Source organism: Polistes fuscatus, unplaced genomic scaffold, assembly GCF_010416935.1.
Source record: "Polistes fuscatus isolate 324 unplaced genomic scaffold, CU_Pfus_HIC Scaffold17, whole genome shotgun sequence".
NCBI classification, from domain to species: domain Eukaryota; kingdom Metazoa; phylum Arthropoda; class Insecta; order Hymenoptera; family Vespidae; genus Polistes; species Polistes fuscatus.
The window spans coordinates 347,653-372,446 of NW_025113075.1; the positions used below are offsets into that span (position 1 = coordinate 347,653).

At 33.6% G+C, this 24,794-nt stretch overlaps 2 protein-coding genes and 1 long non-coding RNA gene across 4 annotated transcripts; 2 read left to right on the top strand and 1 right to left on the bottom strand.

Moving 5' to 3' along the window:
* Nucleotides 1-34: 34 nt before the first annotated feature.
* On the bottom strand, nucleotides 35-13,418 carry LOC122515223 (aquaporin AQPAn.G). Its single transcript, XM_043632487.1, has 5 exons — nucleotides 13,292-13,418; nucleotides 12,253-12,382; nucleotides 6,399-6,592; nucleotides 1,971-2,114; nucleotides 35-1,886 (listed from the first exon to the last, which is right to left on the bottom strand). Exons 2-5 carry the CDS (start codon nucleotides 12,365-12,367, stop codon nucleotides 1,488-1,490), a joined length of 852 nt encoding a protein of 283 aa, XP_043488422.1. The 5' UTR covers nucleotides 12,368-12,382; nucleotides 13,292-13,418; the 3' UTR covers nucleotides 35-1,487.
* Nucleotides 8,637-10,936, top strand: LOC122515228. The gene is made up of 2 exons (XR_006303236.1): nucleotides 8,637-8,701; nucleotides 10,860-10,936. It is a non-coding gene; the product is annotated as an uncharacterized LOC122515228 (long non-coding RNA).
* A 4,682-nt stretch (nucleotides 13,419-18,100) lies between the features above and the next one.
* Nucleotides 18,101-24,742, top strand: LOC122515226 (aquaporin AQPAn.G). Of its 2 annotated transcripts, none has more exons than XM_043632489.1 (5): nucleotides 18,101-18,324; nucleotides 21,609-21,866; nucleotides 22,769-23,053; nucleotides 23,133-23,342; nucleotides 23,546-24,742. In XM_043632489.1, the coding sequence occupies exons 2-5, from the start codon at nucleotides 21,609-21,611 to the stop codon at nucleotides 23,582-23,584; spliced, it is 792 nt and encodes a 263-aa protein (XP_043488424.1). In that variant the 5' UTR covers nucleotides 18,101-18,324; the 3' UTR covers nucleotides 23,585-24,742. The 2 variants fall into 2 exon arrangements, with proteins under 2 accessions (XP_043488424.1, XP_043488423.1); XM_043632488.1 differs by having other exon boundaries at nucleotides 23,668-24,742.
* Nucleotides 24,743-24,794: the final 52 nt, after the last annotated feature.

Genomic DNA, 24,794 nt, shown 5'->3' on the forward strand with positions numbered 1-24,794 from the left:
TATATTTACAATTGTCGGAAAGAAATACAATTTGTTTTTTAGCTGTATCATTTTTTATTTATATTTTATTTCAATTAGCACACACATAGCACTCGCATTTTGTATGTCGCGACAATTGTAGTATAAAGAAAAATAGAGACCCGACATCGATCATTCAAATTGTAATTTATAGCGTGTGCTTATTAGAATACAGCTAATCTTAATAATAGCATAAATGCGGAGGTATTTTAACATTTTCTTATATATATAATACATAACTTATTGTTAAATATTTGCGAATACGAATACAAGTGTATGATGTTGATAATTATGTTACACCTTTTACAGATCTCTTTGTTTTTTTCTTTTTTTTTTAACTATTTATATTATAAAACTAAATAATCGTTTTTTTTATCTCGATTATATATTTCTTTTTCTTATTCAAATTTATATTAAAATTTAGAAAAGTTCTCATTACCGCGTTCTATATTACATGATTATGACAAATAATAAATAGTTTTAATAATAGAAACGCGAAAAGAACGATAATTATTCATAGAAAATAAATATTCACGAGTTGAACAATACTTTCTCTGTCTGAAAATCTGATATACATTTAAAACAAGACATTGTAGATATAATTCGTGATCGTGACGGAAAGAGTAGGTTTTTTTTCTATGAATTTCTAATAAATTCGTATAACGTATGAGCAAATAATATTTCGTTATAAAAGAAAACAAACGATAAAGAAATAAAATTGATGATGATAATATTCGAGAATTGTACGATTACGATCGACTTGATTTAAAAGACGATGGAAACGTAAGATTTGACTAGATGGCAACGTTATACTGATCATGTATAAGCGAAAACGCTCTGAAATCGAGCTTCGATAAGGCCTTTGGTTTTGATGTTCGGTTTCGAACTATCTGGCTCATCGAAATATCGGGTCTGACAATGAGTGACAGCATGTAGTAACGGCATTAACCAATTTGCATCAACGAATCCAAAAATAATCACCGAGTAATAACTTTGATTTATGGAATGCCGAATAATTATAACGCAATTTTTTTGCAAATTGCATTATTATTCAATTTGACTTTTTTGTTTGTCGTTAATCGCATATTTATAGTAATGATGCAAATGGGTTAATAATACTTGTAGGGTGCTTCAAAATAATTAACTTACAATTAGGTTTACGCGTATACATGTACAACCGGAAGTAATTCCAGGCTCGATAAAAAAGACAGTGAATATTATTTATTTTACCTTTCTCCCTTTTTTTTCGTTATTCATTTACTGCTATTTATTGGGTCAGTATTTGAACTCGAATTAAAATGTAACATTCGATGCGCTATTACTTTCTTTCGTTTGACTAAAAACCGATTGTTTATACTAAAGAAAATGCGAATTTATTAGAAAATACTGACCCGAATAATATTTACTAATACTGACCAAATAAATAGAGCACCAAATAATAGAGCTTGTTCCTTCTTTTGTTTATTAATTTAAAAATCGTAAGAAGCTTCCTCGATTTCTTTCGTATTCCTGAAACCCATTTTGTAAAGACTACCAGCGATGACTCCTCCGACTATTGGACCAACCCAATAAACCCAATGATTCGACCAATACGTCAAGATAACTGCAGGACCCAAAGATCTCGCTGGATTCATGCTGCTACCGGTGAACGGTATGGCGGCCATATGCGAAACGGAAATGGCTAAACCTATCGCGAGAGGTGCCCATCCTTTCGTGTCGCTCCTTTTCGGGTCTGTAACTGCATGAACCACCAAGACCAAAAGAAATGTGATGATCGCTTCCATAACGATACCTTGACCAGCTTCCACGCCTTCACCCAAATCGGTTGCACCTAATCCTTGACTCACTCGTTCGCTCGGTGTTATCAGCTATAACATTATTGTTCGGACATTCGTTTTGATTTTCTTTGCTTTTGCGATACGATTTTATTCATCGATTTGAAGTGTTCGTACCTTCAGAACAACGGCTCCTGCTATCGCGCCACAACTTTGGCAAACGATATAGCAAAGTGATTTTAAGAAAGAACAATTGCCACTGACGAAAAGACCAATCGTTACCGCAGGATTTACGTGGCAACCAGAAATCGGGCCCAGAAACTGTAAGAAAACGAATATATACAAATTTATAATAAATCGATGATCGTCAAAGACTACGTTAGCGCATAACAATTAACTCGATACTATTTGAAATAAGAAAAGAAAAAAAAGAAAAAACAAGAGATAAATAATTGTAAATCTCGTAAAAAGTCAAATCGAAAAACCGGTTATCTGACCTGTCCTGATACGTTTACTATAAAAAAAGAAATGAAGCAAGCAAGAAAGTACACGTGGACGATCGCATTCGTCGTAGACTCCTCGGCGTCGTTCGAAAGGATAACAAGAGTATATATCAAAGGGGATACAAAAGTTGTCTGATCAACTCGCAAGAAGAGTCTCGAACGGCCCAGTTCTCATGTTCAATCGACAAGGTCTCGGCTCGCTGCGGGCGAGATTTGCCATAATTGCGTAACGCGTTCTTTTCTCTCTCTCTTTCTCTCTCTCTCTCTCTTTCTCTCTCTCTCTCTCTCTCTTTCTGCCTTACTCCGAGTAAACTTTTGTCTTCATTTTCATACCCATTATACTAATCGTCTCGCTTTCGAACAAGATTGACGAGTCTCACAATACTAAGCTCGAATTATGAATGGACAGAGAATTTTTTATCGGGGTCATTCAACAAATTATACGCCAGTGTGACTGACTGATGGCACACATGTGTAGGTATACGATAAAAGCTATCCCGATTGTTTCATTCCCATTTACTATATTAAACATAAGTCTATGGGAAGATCTAGAAAGAGTATCTGGAGAGAGTTGACAATTTGGGATCGAGTAAAATACTGCAATTCTTGAGAATTTTTGTATAAAACACAATTCAGGACTAATTTATAAAGTAGATTTAACTATTGATAAAAATACATTATTCCCCTTTTCAATGCCAAATATCTTATATAACTTAGTACCGAAATGTCATTCGAGTTCTCGAAATTGTCAGGAATTCCAATATCCTCGAATCGAGAAATAATACTTATCAAAATTCTCAACCCGATCAGACCTCTGATATATTTGAATTTTAATATACCTTTTTCTCAATTGTTTTTACTCGGTTTAATCAATTTAAATTGTACACCTTGTACATATGAACCGATTTAATGGAATATTTTCTTCTTCAAAGGATTAAAATTTATCTTTTTTTTTGTTTTTTTTCTTACCTCATCAATGCTAGCAATAGTCTATGGATTAGAGATAAGATTTATTAGAACTGTGCATTTGATAAGATCCCATTTAATATTTTTACTTACTTGGATTCATAAGTGTTTGAAGATTGAAAAGAAAGATATTTAATATAATAAATTGTATAGAATATAAATTGATATTTTATCTTGATTAATTTGTCTTGATAATATAAAAATTATAAGCAATACGAAATTGAAAGATTTCGTTCATATATAAGGTGGCAATATTTATGCTAAGGTATTAATTATGTAAAATAATTGAAATATGTATGTACTCGTATTTAAATGGTTCGCGTATAGGATCCTCCGTCTATTTGCACCTCTGTAAAAAATGCGTACGTATATTATATATTCTTTTTATAATTCTGTGCTTATGCTTTCTCTCTTTTCGTACGTGTATATGTGATAAAAAATTATGCGTGAGTTCATCCGTACCGAAAGAGAGCCATCGACCTTACATATGCTTGTAGATATACAGTTGAGAGCAAAAGTTTCGAGCCATTCTATTTTTGCGTTCCCACCACCGTGTTGAATTTGGCATCTTACGTTATATCTGATACCTGTTGGACGTCTTACGTACTTCCGACAGTCGCCGAGGAAACAAAATAATATATATTCAATATTTTATTGAATAAACTGACGACAAATATCGCGGCCCTAAAGTTTTGCACGCAACTGCCTAAATGCATATGTATAAGTATACGATGACGCATATTTCGAATAATAAATCGTGTAAGAGATCTAGAATTACTTCATAGATTTGTAGCCCAGAGGGTCCGCAACCTATAGCCTCCGGTCATACAGACCGATTTATTCGCGAGCTTATCTCTTTCAAGAATCATGAAACTTTAGAGATCTTTCAAAGAAGCATAAAGTTTGTTTCTTCTTATGTATGCTCCGTAAAAGTCATCGTCCTAGCGATTCCAATGTCTTCCAGATAAAAAGAGATAGGAAATATCAGTATTTATTTGTAATAATAAATCTTTCTTCGACTTTGCAAATTTTTTCTCCCTGTTGCATCGATTTCCGCCGATTCATCGAAACCGGGGGTATAGCTGGATCCTTCGACTTGTCAACGTTTATATTTTCGTCTTGTTTATTCCCGTGATTTCTAATGCTTTTAATGTACACCCTGAACGTTTTACCTTGACAAAACAAGAACGATTTCTTGTTTTCCATGTCTTCAAGCTCTTCGTTAGAGTGTTTCTCGAATTAGAAAAGATTCCAAATGAAAAATAACAATTCATTTAAAATGATTGGAGGAGTAAGAAAAGGTAGAATAAAAATAGGGCAGAACGCGTAACCAACCGGTGTGTGACTCAAATTTGACTGGCATTAGACTGACGTCTTTTACATCTTTTGATACAGAAACGCAAACGCGCGTACTCGTATACATATTGAAAGATAAATAGTAGTAGAAGTAGTATAGCATACCTCGTCTCTTTTTATTACGTAAGACGATATACGAACCTCTTGAAAGGTTCGAGAGCCTATACAGTATTATCTCGAGGTGCCATTTGTCACATTTATATTGTAGATCAAACGTGCATCGACGAATGATATTTGTATTTAACACGTGTCTGCTTCGTACGTTTCTTTCCTTTTATTTTATTTTTTTTCTTTTTTTTCTTTTTTCGATAGATCTTTGCACGTGCTAAACTCTTTCACTCTTCCATTCCTTCCTTTTTTATTTCACGAACATCTTTTTCTCGAGGCCAAATTGTTAAAGGGTAAAACAATTAGAACGAGTAATTAGTTTTTTATCGATTACTTCGTTAATTACATTAAAATAATTATCTTTTTTCGTAATGCGAGTTATTTTTTGATCGTTTCGATGCTTGCAGTCGACGTTTGATTTATCAGTCTTTCGATTATTGTACAAAATAATGAGAATTAATGAAATTCTATTGAATATATCGATCGATATATTTGATTTCATTAGGCAAGAGAGGCATGGAAGGTAAGAGTTTGCGTTCCGCGTAAGGTATATAAAAGGGAGGGAGGGGGGCAAATAAGGCCGCTGATTTGCCCAAGGGGGTTTAACCGGCAAGATGGTGCAATTTTGCCCCGGAGCCTTCGACAACCTACTCGAGTAGCTACCACCGCTATATCTCCATCGTTGTTTCGAAAACAACAAATTTGTTAAAGTTTTGCATTGAAATACGAAGAAACTTCTTCCCCGATCCAATATAATTAACGTCATATTAGATGCTCGTACAGTTTTCTTTCCACCTATTTCTTATTATGATAATAATTAGTAGAAAAATGAATACGCAATTTTGTAATTGCTCCGCTATCCCACATAAAACATTACGAGGATCGAGACGATAATGTATAATAAAGAAGTATACAAAACAGCAGGTGTTTAGTTTTTTCTAGCGATAGGATGTCGTGGCATCGGTTACGAGATTTTTCCGAACTCTTCTAACAATACTATACGTGACTCATGATATTTAATAATTCGCGTATGCATTCGCGCGAGTTCATTCGTTCGCGATGAGAGATTATTTATTTTTCTCGAAGATATTTTCGATTTAGCCCGTAAACGTAGAAATAGTAGGACCGATAGCAGGAAGAACGTCTCGTCTCGGCGACGAGAGCGAAGTAACTTTTCATTTCTTTTACTTTCAAATAAAGCTATAGGTCGAGGTCAACGAATTTCGTCGGAAGTGACGAGGTGCCGAATGTGTTTCTAAAGAAATTGCGCATCCTAAGTGCCTACGCACCTGCGCTAAAATGTAAACCCAAGTGTCTACCTATGTAAATTCTTCGAAGACGTCGTTGATCGTTAAATTTAGTTTCGTAAAATGACCTCGGTTAATTACATCTTACAAGATTTTACCGAATTCTCTCCTTGTTTTGTAGTTATCACGAATAGCCATCTTTTTTCTATAAATCTAATTTGTCTAGTTTTAGATTCGAATAAAACTCATTAATCTTTTGTCAACGAAAATACAAAATCTACATTTAAATTGTCTGGAAATCCAATGAATTTGATTTCAAATCTTATAAATCAAATTCTAATGAACACGATTATATCGATAAATAGTAAATAAAATAAACTATTAAAAAGATAGGATAAAATAACAAAATAAAAATACAAACTTACCTGTGCTAAAGCCGCAACTGCAAGACCGAACGTGAATGCAATGTGCAGGACACTCGGCGCTTGTCCTTCCACCCATGTGATACACGAAGCACAACCAATGAGAACCAACAGAAAGGTTCCAAGGGCTTCGGCAAAAAGTGCCACTAAAAATTCGAGTTTTGCTACTTCTTCTACTCCGATGAACTCTTTAACGCCTGAGAAGAAAAACGAATCGAACGAAGAAAAGTTAAACGCGCATTTGAATAAAGTTGACTCATTTGTATCGTTGATGATTAACATTCTTTTGAATTATTGAAAGGAACGAGTGCACGGGAAATAAAGGAGACGATCAAATTCCGATAAGAAAACAATCAAGACGTGAAATATCGTAAAGAAACTGTATCGTAATTTCATTTGCATTCGTTAACCGACTAATAGAAATAAGTTGTTTCGAATTCGTTTATTTGAAGTTTTATCGAGCTGCGGAAAAATTGTTAATAATAGCTTCGCTATACCGAGTTGAGGAAGAGATCATGCAAGAGTTATTCTATCATCGTTAATCCGATTATCGTGTCTCTCGTTTGCGTACATGCAACAGAAAAAACACATCAAAGGTCAGCACAGCTCATTCAAAATCTTCGCTTCCAAACTACGCGCATCGTAAATAAGCACATATATATATATTCTAGAAAAGAAAGAAAGAAATAAAAAGAATAAGAGAGAGAGAGAGAGATATGATATCTTAATCGGTTAGCAAAGTATCCGTAAGTTAGTAGTAAGCATCATTGAAGTTTACGTTGGACCAACCCTAGCAGCAATAAAAGCAATAAAACTATGACATAACGCTCAGATAAAAATCGAGAAAGCGTATAGTAGTCACAGTAGCAAACTCGAAACACCGATAAGAATTTCTTATCTTATGTTAGATATTTTTTTCTTCTTTATATACATCCGTTAGTTTTCATTTCAAAGAGTTACGCTACGGTACTTGCTTGCACGTGACTTCAAAAATAAGAATATTTGATTGCGATTAAAAAACAAAAAAAAAGGAACGAAATAATAGATGACCGAATAAAATTTACCTTTCCACGCCTTGCCCATGGTTCCAAAGATACGTTCGAAAGAAAAAAAAAAGAAAAGAAAAAGATTTGTAGTATTTATTTCGTCCACCTATTACGATCGATCGATCGATGAAAATAAAAGGTGGGACGAAACTCTCGGAGTCGAAGCAAACGTCGAGATGATGTTTAACTTGGTTCCTTCACAGATTGTACGTATGTTTATATCGGGTGGATACTATTATAATATTCACAACTGGCACGAAAAAAAAAAAAAATATATATATATATATGTATATAGAATTTGGTGATATGTGTCGTTCGCACGTGAGTTTGTGGACTATTGATTCGGCGGAGTCCGAGTTTCGCCTTCATATATCGTTCTTCTCTACCACAGTTTTTCCCCTCCACTGTCTTTCTCTCTTTCCGTCTCTGTTTGTCGTCATCAGCATCAGTTACCTTGTCTTACCACCACCACCACCCATCGGCACCACCACCACCACCACCACCACCACCTCCTCCTCCACAATCACCACTCTACGCGAGTCAACTCGAAAAACTCAATGAGATACACATTTTATTGCAGTGATTGATATCTAAACGAATTCGTCAAACTGTACAAGAATTTTGAACATCCTTTATGGTGTCGCGATACTTGTTTTGAGAATCTCTCGAGAAACGATAAGCGAAAGTATATTTTCCATCATTTAAAATCGTAAAAAACGTAGAAAAGATAATAATATGGATAATATAAAAGTGTCGAGTTTGATAATAAAACGAAGCGTTACAAAACTATTGTAATGATACATTATTATTTATGAACGAAGATAAGGAAAGTAAAAGAAAATTGTAATGGTGGACGTACGTTTATGTATTTATGTAGCGATGCGCGAGCTAATAAATTTACGAAATAATAAAACGCGCAAAAGACTTGATATGATAACAGCATGATAATATACGTAATGGTAATTAATTAATTACGCGTGCTATGTACGGCGTACACGTAACCGGACAAATAATTAATCCTTTGCGATCGGTAGCCGTTTAGTAATGCATATCCCATTCGTCGGAATTATTTCTATTCTGGCGTGCATTTAGATTATTATTATTATTATTCCTCTAAACATTACGCGTATATTTTTTTTTCTTTTTATTAATTATGGTAATTTCTCGAAGTGACACGTGTGACCGGAATATCATGGCTTTTTTCATCGCAAAGGATAAATCTATCGAATGAGGTTTAACACTTGTTAGCGTTTGCACGAGGTATTTTTTTTCTATAGATCTGAATCTATATATTTATCATTTATAAAATTTCAACTGATTATTATTGGAGATTATTATGGAAATGAATTCTTGGTATTAGGGTAGAGATACACGAAGAATCAGTGTTAACAGTTGATAAGATACTTTTGATCAATATTTAAACAGTATTTGTTTTAAATGAAACTTTACTAATTAATAATAGTACGATGCACAATTGGGTCAAGTTATGCAGAAATTGATTCGCAAAGGATGCGCGACATGGCAAATTCGAAATATCCGTTTTAGGAGGATAGGGATTTTCCTCTGTTCCTATGGAATCATTCGCCGCATTAGTTTTACGCAAGAGTGTTAGATCTAACGCGAAACTAGTCGAGCACGTTGTTGCTTTCCATGGGAATGTACCGAGATGCGTATCTTGATTCAAGAATAACCATACCTACTTACGCACACTTACGTATTATTGTACGAAAGATGATATCATTTTTTTGTCTCCGTTCTTTCTAACTTTTCGAATACGAGATCAGTTTAGCTTCTGACCCAGTATTAGAAATACAAAATTTAACGATTATTTCTTCCACTCTTACGCAGTTAACGACGTTAACGTATCGTTCATCTATGTACATATGTATGTATTTCCGAGTAACGTACTTCATTTTGAAGCACGTATGTTTCGTTTTGGTAATCACGTTTCATGTTACTTTCGTGTCATCTCGATGAATAAAAGAAAAAAAGAAGGAAAAATATTATTCTTACTATTCGCGTTCCTTTTTTTTGTTTCCTTTTCTTTTTTTACTATTCTGTACTAAATATTACATTTTAATTTGATTAAACTTTTGTGTAATAGAATCAAAATTGTGGTAAATACGTAATAATAGGTGCGTGTTTATGAAATTCTTTGAAATTGCAGGAGAATTGCGTGCGTTTAACGTATGTCCCTCGATAGTAATTAAGCGCCATTAATTAGGTCACTACGTGGCAATGTTGTCTTCCGTAAATAGTTTTCTCTCGTACACCTGTTCTTTTATTAAGATAACACTAACGTTGACGTATTTCAAAAGCAACCAATAATACATTTGTCAAAGTTTTCGTATATAGTTAACGTACATAACGTAATTCGCTTTGATATCGTTTTCAATTTTAATCAAAACACTTATCCTTAAACTTAAAAGACTAAACCGATCCTTATTTATATATTGTGACTTGAAAAAGTCATTTAACTATTGTCACCCGACAATACAGATATATAATATCCATCTAATTGCATTATCTTATCTGATAATAATGAGAAATGGTTGTCGCATAAATTGACCGCGATATCGATCGAATAATTTGTTTTATTCCAAGTATAATGCGAAACTAATGTAACCTGATTCGATTATCCTTTACTTTTTGTTTTGTTTTATTTTTTTTTTATATATAAAATGTCGGCACGAAGTAATAGAAATTTATCGTCCAACAAATTCTTATTCATGTTGATTTATGATAAGAAAGTATCTTACTCGTTGAACGATCGCGCTTATTGTTTTTTGTTAACTAATTCTTCAAATAGTTCAAAGAGTTACTTGATTTAGAAAAAAAAAATAACATATGATTATTTTTATCGGTTGCCGTGTATACTCGTAGATATATATGCGCGTATATACGTGTAACAGGAGTGCAAGTATATCGGTAAATATTAAGTCGAGAAACATGTAACCCGTTGAGTTCGCGTTTTATCAGTCCGCGAGCGTATAACAACGAGCGCTAATTGAATTGATCTTGTTAGATCGATTTTGAAAGGATCGATGAATTTTGTGCATTTGTATCTGTTTTTCGCTAAGATCAATATTGGGCTTTTGCCAATCGACGTAATAATTAATATTAATACGAACAATTTCTGCTTGGCAATTGCAAACTGATGAAAATGATCTTTTCAAATCGATACAAAAAATAATAATAGAATATTCTATTCATCGTTGGGTAATAAACTAATAACAAAAGCGAGTGTTTTAAATGAATAATCCGTCTTATCTCCGATATGATACTCGAGGGAATTGTCCGTTTCAATTTTTCCTACTTTTTGCTCTAGCTTACTTTCAGAATGTCATATTAATAAATAGTATATGAGAGATAGTACACTCGTATTAATTATTTTTTCTTGTTGTCTTTTTCTTTCCAGTACTAGCAACGTCATTATTTTTTAATAGGCGTAACTCAAAGAGGCAAAGAACGAAATATTACGGTCACAAATATTACGTGAGTATTATCACGAATTCTTTATCAGTCGTAAACTACAGGTTAATAAACAATTTGTAATTATTGTTAATTAAACTCTGGAAAAAATTCCAAATCGCAGGAAGTTGAAATTATCGTACCTGTTATGTTACTCCCATCGTTATACTAATATCGGAAACAAATTTGGTTCCACGTTAACGCGATGACGTTAATACGAAGAAAAAGCAATCAAATATGATCATCGTTTTTTTTTCAAAGTTAAAAAAAAGTCTCTATGACATCCTCGAAAATGATCGTTAATGTGTCTACTCGATTGCTGGGAGAGTTCGAAGAAATAAATGAAACACTGCAATTGATTGCATTAATTTTTCTTAATATGTTTTAATATCAAATGTCGTTTTTTTTTCTTTTTTTTCTCGTACCGTTTGTAAGTTGTAAGTAAGAACCGTTCTTTGCGTTCGCGTACTAGCACGTGCAACTTCTCCGAGAATGTTCGTAGCGTCAAGGTTATACAGCTCGTTAAATGAAATTCTACGTCGAATCGTTATTCGGTAAAATGGAACGACGATTTAGCAACGTATCCGTTCGAATCTTATGTCAAATTTGTTCGATCGGTAAATTTACACGATCGACAGAGTACAAACTTCTTCTAGTTTACTCTTGGCCAATAAAAATTGTTCGAATGAAATTATATTAAGGTGGATCGAATGCGAGCTAAAAATTCTTGCCGATTTTATAAAGAAAATTCAAAGACATGAAAAATTCAAAGACGACATATCTAACAATATATTATAAATATTGATGGGAAAAGTCAGCAAACAAATGACGCGTTGTTTCTTAGATGGAAAACGATAAGATTCCAATAGATTATTTTATTTCTAAACGAATCTAAAAACCGCACAATATTAGCATAACAACAGGTAGCGTAAAATAAAGAAAAACAATAGTTTCGATTCTTTCTTTGATCGTAGTCGGCATTGATCATTGAAATCATTGATTCCGATCATTATTTAATCATTAACATTCGAATTATATTCGCGGATGGGTGAACACCGTACGCGGAAAACATTCAAACGAATGGAAAACTTGGTACAAACTTCTTTTATACGTAATACATAAAGATACTAAAACGTTTTATCGAATTACGTCAGCTAATTTTATGGTAATTGTATGGTACGTACGTGTAAATATTTCTCTACTAAACGATTCCTGTGCAAAATCTTGGTTAGCGATAAGATAATTAATGTTAGCAACTAGACCGATGAAGGATCAATTGCATTGTCAAACAAACGGTATGCAATGCATATTTAACATAATTATAATAACGGTTAACTCACGAAAGCATTGTTCCTTAAAGTGATGATCTTCTTCTTTCGATGCGAGCGAATCTTCGCGCTGTAATTTCTGCCCATTTCTCGCGTGTCCCTCGGGAAATACCGTTGACACGTTCATGCCGATGTTCGTCCTCTGTATTAAACGTCAATTATTATAGCAAAATTCTACCTACGCGAAATATTATTTTACAATATATTTATGATAAATCGAAATGTCACGAAAAATGAAGGAATTCCGCATTTCGTTGCATATTCAAATCGAATAATTCGGCGTATATCCGGTGGCCTTGGCAAAGATCTTGTAAAATGATTAAAGTTCCAACGAGACTACGATTTCAGGGTGAACGCGAATAGTTTCATTGGACGGCGCATCAAGCGTAACTCGTTGACGGATTCATTAGATTCTAGGCGTTTGCCAAGACTCCGCGAAAATAATAGTTATGATGTGTGAGAAGGAGATAGAAAAAAAAGAACGAATGAAAGAAACGCAAAGGACTTCGCGTGGTATGGGAGGTACACGACGTTCGATCACGTAACTGCTGCGATTAAGGTTCGTCTCTCCGCCTCTTTTTTCTTATTCGCGTCAAACAATAATTTGTCAATAATTCTGATCATTCGGGGAAGAAACAATTTCAAACAATTATTTAATACGAAAAAAATGCATTTGTTTATTTACATATGCATTCCTTATACTAAATTTATCCTTCATATTAGATCTACCGGTAATGAATGCAAAACTATTTTTACCAAGAAAACCGGTTAGTATATCTTATGCAAGAAAAACAAACACAATGTTAATCGGAATAGCCAAAATATTGTTTTAAAAAAGCAGTAAAAAAAAGTAGAGACTCGTTTTACCATAAAAAGTCATTTTGACCGGTTTCGATGTGAAATTTCGTGTTTGTTTCGTGTTAAAAAATATAACTGATAAATGTCAATCGAATTCCTTCGGATAAAGAAGCCAAAAACATAATCACTTTTCGCGAAGAAACATTAAAGAATAGAACGACATGGGAATAAGAAGAAACAATGGGACACTTACTCGGTCTTTTGGCACGGTCAACCTCTTAGCCCTGTCGTTGAAACTCGAATGGAAGACCAAAAACTCTTTCCAAAGATTAACGTAGGTGTCGCGTTTAGTCTTTGAACGATGATGCACAACTCGAATTGTTTTTTTTCGCACCACCACCATAATATTCTCTAGAGAATATAGCACATAGTTGTTCACCCCGTTATTATCGTTATCTTCCTTCCTGGACTTTTCATCATGGTTTTAATTCTTTTTTCAAAAACTATAGCTTACGTTCAAGGTTCAAAGCTGATGTTGATCTAATTAAAGAACAAGAAAAAGAAGAGGAAAAATTATCGTTGCACCTGTGCCAGAAGAGGAAGAAGAAGAAGAAGAACTCGTTTAAGCGAAACAACAATGGAACAATGCTGTTGCGGTGCGTCGTCGTGCTTGCTGCACGAACGATTCTTGATCCGAAGGGATAAAAACGAGAGAGAGAGAGAGAGTACGGCAAACGGCCTTGACATCGACCATGCCGTTCTCGCGTGACAAATGGGGATGGTCAGAGAATATGGTAGAGGTAGCACTGTTTATACGATCAATCAACCAACGACAATAACACTCTCCCTCTCTTATTTATTTTATTTTTTGATCTTACGACGAGTAAAAATACAATTTTACATATGCCTGTACAGATTGGTAAAAATAGCTATCGACGAGTACAAAATGTCCCATAAACTATTAAGAAACCTTCCGAAAATTTCCGAGCGACCTCGACCTTTTCTAACTCCTTTAAATCCAAAATGAATAGCATTGGGTACATATACGAAGGACGATGAGATAAGAGGTCTTACGAGTCGGATAATCGTTCCGCTACCTTACACTTCCGGTCATACCTTATAACAAACGATCCACTTACGTGTGTACGTATATACATATATGTGCACGTATACAGGATGTCCCAGGGTTTATCAACCAATCTACCGAAGCATATTTTACGAGTAAAGATAACAGAAAAGTTATAATTAATATCTGCTTCGAATATCTCTTTATCCAAGACTTATAAACAAATTGATTTGCAATAAATAAATGCGGATTTTTGGATGGAACTGTGACTATTACGCAGAGAAGGGCTGTAATAAAATTATACCTGTTATAGTCGAACAATCGAACACCGTTTTCTTTTTTATTCGGTTCTTTTACTTGCGCAATACAGTTGAAAATGACACGAACGAGTTGGATTTACGCTAATGCCATCGTCCAAGTATTAATATTTATTCCGGGTTCGAAGTTCGTTATTAACGTTAGGAGAACGCGTTAGCTGTTGAAGGCATGGACAACGGCCAGCTCGCGTGTTAAAATATCACGATAATTAGCATACGTCGGGTCAAAAGATAGATGAAACGCGATGCGAATGCATAATACGATTTCTAACTTTGCCATACATACATAATTTTATTCTTCCGTAACACATACAGTTGTTGTTTCGATGTGCTACGATCAATAGATACAATTTTTCTTTTATCTTTAGTCATTTCGTTTTTTCGTACAGAAATATCGTCAGAAAAAAAAGCTAGCACGTGGATTTAACGATTGAAATAATCGTAACATAATTTAATATTAAATACGTTGCGCATATTTGATTTTTAGAAGTAGAACTGTGTTGCGTACGTCTAACGCGACATTTCGATATTTACACATTTTCCTTGCATTATGTTATTGCGAGCTACAAATGAATATTTAAAAAGGATATCCGTGGTATTCGTGCAATTTACTTCTTTAATATTTTCCTACGATTTGAACGATATTACGTTTCGTTACGACGAGCCAAAGCGAATGCGCAAAATGCATCATAAGAAAACATACAAAAATACAATGATTATTTTCAAACGATAAACAATTGATAATAAAGGAAACCTTCGCGATATAGTATGCCGTAGGAATGAAAATGGGCAAAGTGATATAAGTTTAATTATAGTGATCGTATTTTTCTCGTTATAAATCATTACGTTATAAATCCGAATATAGTATCGTTCGCGGACGCAATCAAAATGCGAGCCGTCTGGTTTCTTTCGTCTATTGGCTTTGTAGTATTTCAAAGGCTTGATAGAAAACAGCTATGGAACATTAAAATTTAAGCATCGATTTATCGGTGCATTGCAATCTGCATGATACTGTCACGTTCGCATGTACCTCCAATTTGTGTAAGATAAAATCACTAAAATAATCATAAGTGTCTTTGGCACATCGTACTATATTATATTATATACATATATTGATTCGTTGCATTTACGTTTTACAATACTCCGAGAATACTAGAAGCTTTAGCAAGCTAGAAAAAAATAAAAGATCAATTGCGTCATTATTATTATTTGTAGAAATATGAAATGTCGCATTTTTTGACTCTCGCGCAAATATTCGGACAAAGTTCATTTCAAAAATAGTTTCGATATTTCGTGGCATAATCATTTTGTTTTAGAGAACGCGTCTTATACTATTTATAATTTTTCAAAAATATTCTATTGTGTTATATTCGAAATACGAAGCTAAAATGTTAACCATTCTAGTGTCCGAATATTTTTGAGTCACCGTTTCCAAAAAATAATGAATCGCGTAATAGGAGGAAAATTTGTACAAAAAATGATTTCGAATAACGCGAATTCATAGAACGCATAAAATATTGACCGGAGTTTACCGTCATTTTTCTATATATCTATATATATATATATATATATATATATGATGAAATAAAATGTGTGTGTGTGTTGTAGAAAAAGATAGTCACGTAGAAGGAGTTATGCTGCCGGAATTATCACGAGGTCGTGATCCTCCTGTCCAGTTCACAACAGTTTCTCAGAAAAACATACAACACGCGGCCATGTGTGCCTCGTAAAGATCCCATATACGAAATATCAGGTTTTTACAGGACGAACTGGATTCAGGTCGATTCGATGCCGATGCTAACGTTGACGTTCATCGTTGGAATCAGTTTAATAGAGATAGAAAAAGAAGATATTATGGTTGTTTGCGAGCATACGAGTACGCGTAGACGGACAGCTTTCTTTCTCTTATTGAATCGTTACGAATCTATATTATGAAAATTAGTTTATTTCCTTTAAATGAAAGAAAGAAAAAAAAAACAATGCAACGCGATATAATTCTGGCAGTAAAAGTCGATAACGCATTAGCGATGTTTACCGTCGACACAAATATGTAAGACACGTACACATCTAGCCAGCCACCTATACAAACGTTATCCACCGGCCTACATTTTACGTTTATGTGTGCCATATAAGTATTACCTATATACCGCACAGACTTTTACAAGTGTGAACATGATCGCACTTAAGAATGTAAAACAGTCAATTCGATCAATTTGTAACCTGACACGTTCCTGTCCACTTATATTACAATTATTGCTTCCTACGCTTGCAGTCTAATCTCTGTAACCGTTCGAACTATCAAATCCCTCGAAATAAGTTTGAACTAATTGAAAAATACGATCGGTTTAATTAAATATGACAGGAATATGTTCGAATAAGCGAATCTTCCAAAAATTCATACCAATCTTTGTCGAGAAAATATTCAAGACACCGCTTTTACGTGTTCGCAAATCTTGAAATATTATACTTAAATGTTTCGTCGAGAGAAAATTCTTTGGCGGTGGTTGATTCAAAATAGATAAATCTTCTTTTATTATATTACCTCTCTCTATCTCATTGAGGTATTCAAATCTTATTATATCCACAAAGTATAATATGTTTTACTTTATTCAAATATGCTAGCCAAGATCAACAATAAATATAACAATAATATATAAATTAAACTCACGGTTGTATCTCTAAAGTCTTATAAATTGTTGCAATTCTTGGCGTAGAATCCATCGTCTCTGAGAATCAAGGATAAACTAAAAAATGCATTTATTTCTTTCATATGATTTCGTTGCATGTAGCTAAACAGATACACCTAATTACGTGTCTTGACGAAGACCACGTCGCAACAATATGAACCGAGTTCTTTTCTAAAGCTAAAAAGAAAGAGATTGATAAAAAGATAGACGAATAACCTGGAGTTTCATTTATCTTTATCCCGTTAATCCAAATTACCGGTTTATCCGGATTATAAAAGATTATACTTGTATATAAAACATTATATTTTTATTTTAACTTATAACTTTTTTTAATTACTACACTGAATTTATATTGTACCCAATATTAATTGTTAGAAACGTTTATCGTTGATATCGTTTACAGCGAGACATGATCGTTGACCGATCAAATTTAGAAAAACCGTACTATTTGTGACGTAAAGCAATTTTTAGGTCATCCGGATTGGGCCCGGTTCCATTTCGAGTTCGATTAACGGACTTCCACTATAGAGAAATAAAAATAGAAATAGAAAGAGGAAGTAAACTAAGTTTTTAGTTTTTCAAAATCGAAACTTTAAAGTATTGCATTTGTTGCAGTACCTTCATTAAAATCAATCTTACATATATTAATACGTGGATGAAGAAACTTTTCTGCGATACAAGATTAAAAGAAATAAATAAAATAATAATTCATACAAGATATACACTATTTGTGACGTCGAGAAATTGCAAGCATCTTAATTGGACCCTGTAAAAAATAGAAAAAAATAGAAAAAAAATAGAAAAAAATAGGAGAACATTAGGTGAGATGGTTTGAAGATCGTGGTTACACATTGTCGGTATCCCCTACTCTCTCTCTCTCATATTCAGGCAAAGTCGTATACGCGCTTAGTTAGAGATACTCAGACGCACACACTTACTCGTACACGCTCACGCGTCACCCGGGAACGGTATCTCTATGGTCGAAAGAGAACCGACACAGTCGTCTCTTGGAAACTCCTCCGGCCTGTACGCGAGTCTTCCGATCATCATCGCATCATCTCCTATACTATTGTATTATTTTTTTGTATTCTCATTTTTTGGAACAATTGTGTCAGCTGATAGAAAAGATCTTTAGTCGCGTGTTGTTATTCGTTCGTCAAAGGATCGAAGGAAGGATCATTTCGTCTTTATTTTTCATTCATTATACTTACTCGAGGTACGTTGGTTCATTATTTTATCTTACTTTCTGAGATACGATTTTCTCTTTTCACCTAATTGATAGAACAGAATTAATTATAGATTTTTTTTCTTACCATTTCATAGCGGATTAATTGTTTCAAAAAAATCAATCTACGATTGCGCGCGTATTGCACTCTTTCTCTTTCGTCCTATTATATTTATCTTTATTTTTCTCCCACACTAGGATCGTACACGTATCGCACTTATTCAATCAGAGCCGTTCTATTTGTAAATTATCAACAATTCATATGACTTATGTTTTACAGTATTGTTGTTAAAAAGAGAATAGCAAGGGAAAATAAACGGGACATTTAACTAAAAAATGAAATACTAGACTAAACGGAATCGCGTGAAAAACTAAGGAAAGTGCATTCGGATTGTTTACATTTATGTGGTAGACGTTTCATGCGTCATTCTTAAGTAGTGCCAATATATTTCACATGCACGAAACGCGCCAAACGCTTCTAGACCTTTTCTACTTATCTTTAACTTCAAACGGTTTCAAAATTTAAATCGTCGCACATCTACTTATGGTAATTTTCACCTTTACGAATCAAAAGAATATTCATTCAAATTTCGAATGACTCGTATAATTAAAATTAGAAAAATTAGAAAAATCCAATAAACCCCCATAAAACGTAAAACCGACACCAACGATATCAAAATTAGCCTGCAAATTGCGTAACGATTTATTTTTGTAACATTACTATTTATGTCTCGATAGCCTTAACCTTTTTTTTTTTAAATAGCAAAGAAACATTAAGAAAAAAGCATAGAGAAAACATATGGAATAAAAAAAGAAATAAATAAGAGAGAACAAAAATGGAGTCCGAACCATAGAAGGACAACGACCGTGTAAGAACGGAACGAACGGTTCCATACTCGATAAATCTACGAGGACGCAACCGGTAATTTATGTCAAATCAACCGGTTTCTTTCTGCTTTCTCGAGAATCATGGAAATTTACCAACGAACATTCAAAATTTGACTAATACAATAATCTTTTTGGGATTACACGGTTAGAATCATCGCGGCGCGTAGAAATTACGAGAATCAAGACTTACGTCTTCTCAGAATGAATGAATATATTTGCGTTGATTACATTCATCAGAAAAACCCATACATTGTTTCGATATTACAATATAAAATTTGTCTACTTTCTATTTTTGTTTTTTTAATCGTGACATATTTTTGTACATAATGTGTTTGTAGTCAGAACTGATATCGAATGAATACAATTGCAATTCTAATAGACTTATTACAGTAATCATATTTTAATCACGGTAATCAAATAATTATTTATTACTGTTAACTACGGACTACGTATCATTCGATCAAGAATACTAGTAATACAAACATATCTTCCCTCGGTTTGCTGTAAAACATTTGAGATCGCGTTCGCGTGATTTCGTAATGATTAGCGTACACTAAATTAACTGTGTAAATCTTACATATGAGTTTATGGTAACACAACGACCGTATCGTTACGGTGGATTACTTATGGAGGATGTAACGATCTCTCTAATATTTGTCTATGCGTGTGCGCGCGTTTGACATCATCGTGAAATAAAGTAACCACCTCCACGTTATTCGTGAGACACGATTTAGAGGACATCTCGAATAATATCCGTTTGCGTAATCATCTATCTGATTGCGAATGAATGATCTCGAAATGAATGAAAATAAAAAATGAAAAAATTATAATCGATTCGTTCAGATAATTATTATCGCGATCGAAAAAGTCTAGAATAAAATTCAGATTATGGACGTCATGGTTAGTCTTCTTTTTTCATGGTTTTTTGTTTGGCGTGCATATTGGAGAACTGCGGGTATCGTTAGAAAGGTGGCATTCGATCATCGATTAGTTAGAAAACTATTAGATCACGTCCCGGAAGATCGTTCGAGTCACCGAAAGGATAATACAAAAATATACAAATATCGTACATGCGTCCTTCGATTGACACGGTAGATACTTTTGAAGTCTGCTGATTATTCTTCGCTTTTTACCGATATAAATGTTGGCGACTATAGATCGCGTTGGCATAACATCTAGGAGAATTAATCGACTCCTTGATTGAAATGAATCAGTAAATTGGAGCCTAAATTCGTGGCTCTTGCCAAGATCGGTAGATTCTTGTCCAGCGAGGATGTGCCGATCTGCATACGTAATGTAACCTGGATATATGGTGACTCGTTAAAACGTAAAATAAGCTTTGGTATCGTTTCTATCGATGTGTCCCTTGACGTCGACCGTCCTCGATCTAAATTCGCAGACCGAGTCGATGCTGAATCGCTAAACATATTCGAAACGTCACACCGTCGCTGTTTCTCTTCTTTTATCTTTCGTTATTATTATTATTCATTATTATTTAAGATTTACAATTCTATTTTATTTCTATACTTTAATACATTCGTCTAATGAATTTTGGTCTTACCCCTATTTGCCCATTTTATTATCTTTAATCCGCATTTCTTACATTTTTATTATTCCTATTTACGTTACTCTTTCACGCGCAATATTTATGACCGATCTTACACACATTCATGTTTAATTAATAAATTCTGTATTATTCTTAGGCACTATTTGCATTTCTTACTGCATTCTCAATTATATTTGTATCTTATTTTACTTTCCTACAATGTTACGCTTAGCGAGTTACGCGATTAGCACTATTTGTGTTTTGATGCAAGTGTCGACTCGCATCTTCTAATCGTTCCATTCTTATTATCTAACACTATTATCTATATGTACATACATATACATATATATATACACGTTTGTATGTGCGTATGTATGTGTACATTAATCTCTCTCATTCTTTCATTTGACCATTATTCGAAAAAACGTGTTACTTTGTATCGATCGTGCTATTAACGATGTCTACCTGCATATTTTCTAACTTTACTAGTTCGATGAACAATGGAAAAAAGTGAACGACACTTTACCTTTTCGTGATTAACGGTAAACGAAACGGTATCATTCGAATGAAAGAGAAATATGATGAATGCTTTAGGAAGAGAAAGACAAAAACTTCCATATGCCCTTCGCACGATTCTAACATGGAAAATTTATCGATCATGAGTCAGATATCGTTACCAGAAAAATCTCATAACCGATGCGAGTAACAAACAAAAAAAAAACACGTGTTGTTTATGAGTCATTATCGTTTCCATCGTTGTAATATTTTATCTCGAATAATAGGCAATGGAAAAATTTGTATTCGTAATATATGCCAAGAAAAAAATATTTGTTTCTTACAGATGGTGAATTTAAAAGAAGCCATTGGGGTAAACGAGCTCACGGATAAAAAATCTGGCCTTTATCGGGCTTTATTAGCAGAATTTCTTGGTACCATGCTATTAAATTTCTTCGGTTGTGGATCGGTCGTGACAAGTAATGTTGTTGCAATAAGTCTTGCATTTGGTTTGACCGTAACAGCTGCGATACAAGCGATAGGCCACGTTTCCGGTGGTCACATCAATCCTGCGGTTACCTTCGGTTTAATGGTTATTGGAAAGGTACAAATTCTATTCTTGGTATATAATAATTAAGTAATAATAAATCTGCTTATATTTATATATATATATATATATGTGAATAGTTGAAAAGAAAAGAGGGTGGTAAGTTACTAATTAAAGAAACTAATCTCTAATTGACGATATCTAATCTAACCGAAATTTGTTCTATACCCTTTTCCTTTTCAGTCATTCACACAAGATTACGTTCTTATTCATAGAACGTTTATCTTACCAGTGGTTACGGGTGACCACCATGGTATTACAGATAAAACAATCTGCGGTTACATGTGACCAACGAGAATATTGACGCATACGCGTACTTTTAGTTACATTTATTTTATCGTACGCGAGCAAAAATTAAAATCATTGTCCTGTTTTTTTGTCGATACGAATAAATATAGACTAAAATAATTATTTTCGTTTGAAAATATTCGTTCCCCTTAGATTATGAAATTCTTGAGAAAATAATGAATTAATTCCTTACCATGATAATTATTTTCTAATGAAATGTTTCATCGATTATCCCCGTTTATGGTAATCCGAAGAATATGCCTAACGCCTTAGGCAAATAATTCTGCTATGTTTACTGAAACGTAATTATCAATTAATGAAATAAAAGAACCGTCATAATTTGATCATATCACGATCGAATAAATTATCACTTTGCGCTAATGCAAAGCAGTTAACGCGTAATCGCTCATTCAGAGATCTCTAATTACGCGTTGGTTACTTCATGACCGCAATGAGCTGGCATTTTGCAAAACAATTTTCTACGTTTCTTTCATATTATCAAGTTGCAAATGTTTCTACATTTTCTATAGGTCAATTGAATAATTACAAAAATACAAATTTGTTCTTACTTGAAATAGATTTAGGATTTATATTAAATATTATTGTGTCAGGTACCAATTATTCGAGGAATTCTTTACGTGCTCGCTCAAAGTGCTGGAGCTATCGCTGGTTCAGCTATACTAAGGGCACTTTCTGCCGAAAGCATGGAAGCCAGTCTCGGTACTGTTTCTCTCGCCAAAGGGGTAACACCGGTTCAAGGTCTTGGAATAGAATTTTTCCTTGCAATGATACTGGTTTTGGTTGTCTGCGGTGCATGCGACGATGCAAAATCTGACAGTAAGGGTATAGCACCTCTACTGATTGGACTTTCCGTTACCGTTGGACACATCGTTGGTGTAAGATATTTTATTTTTCAAATGAACAAAATTACAATCGCGTACGGGTTTTATCGTGCAAATCGTATATGCGTTGTAGGTTCCACGAACGGGTGCTGGAATGAATCCAGCGCGATCGTTAGGAAGTTCGGTCGTTATGGGTGCATTTGACGATCATTGGTTATATTGGGTGGGACCTATCCTCGGTGGACTTGCCGGAGGTTTGATTTATACTCATGCTGTTGGTCCAGCAAAGAAAGAAGAAATATCTACCAGGCAATACGCAACTGTAGCTTTGGAAGAGAAAGAGGTACGTTCTTCATTTATTTTTATCTTGCACAAGGATATAAGAAAATATTCAAATATATTTCAAACAAAATGACTATTATTTGTGTCTTCAACAATGCACATAACGCTAAACTTATTCAATTAACAAAATGTTTCGAATATTTGTTAAATCAATTCTTTCACGTTTTCTTTTGCTTTTTTTTTTTCATCGTTTTTATCTCGTAGAGGTTCGAGTACATAGACAGCGGAAGAGGAGGACTATAAAGAAACAACAAATCAAAATGATTCGAAGACACAAAAATGCAGGATAATTAGGTGGTCAATGATAGAAAACTATTGTTTTGCAGCTCCAGAATCTTACCAGCAGGAAGAACGTCCACCCCGCTTGACTACTCATCGAACATCACTAATTTCAACCCTCATGCCAAGTTACTAAACTCCTTCTCTTTTTACGTAGCCTTCAAATTTCTATTCGATATGAATAAACGAAGATGGTTAACTGCATGAAATAATAATCAAATGGCATAACTTTTAGAAATAACATGGATCTTTCGTACTTTACGAATTCAATATTTTTTAATACTTCGTTAATTGGGTTCAGTTATGCAGAAATTTAGCGGATCCTCAATATGATTAACAATTAAATAAACAGAGTTGCTATTTTATATTTAAATAAAAAACACAACTTATTGTACTTCGTAAAATTGTACTTATGGTCTAAAATTTTATTTAAAATTATTCGATTTTGACATATTTTTCTACGTAACTGGACCCAATTGAGAATAAACTAATAATTTATTAAAAAAAAAAAAAAAAAAAAAAAAAAACACTCTTGGGAAAGCCAAAGACGTTTAACTCTATCATAAAAAGCTGACACTTGTGACAAGTTTGCTTTAATTATAATAGTTTCATACTTACATAAAAAATCTCAAACGTTGTCCGGTTATTTTTTCTGCTTACTGAATGTTATCTGCATGTTATCGCAGCATCGACGATAATTAAAAAAAATAAAAAAATTCATCAAATCATTCAACATAATTATATTATTTCCTGCTTTAATTTTACATTATCAACATCAAAATAAGGTTTCGTATTTAATCATTTATATAAAAACGTTGATCAAAAATGAAAAAAATTCATTTCCAGTAATTATACCTTTTTCTCTCGTATTATTCGAGATACTAAACTAACAATTAATTTGCAATTATTTAATAATTCAATAAATTATAATTTAAATTTAAACAAAACATAAAAATATTGTTTCGAAAATATTTATAAAAAGTATGTGTATACATAATTATTATCATTGTTAATACGATTACGACAATAAAATGTACATGTAATAACGCACAAGCTACCCTCTGCCATAGAAAATAATGAAATATATCTATCTATATTTTGTATAAAACACTGTACAATCGATTATTATTTGTTTCATTTATTTCATTTCCAGGGTAGGAAATAAGAAAAAAAA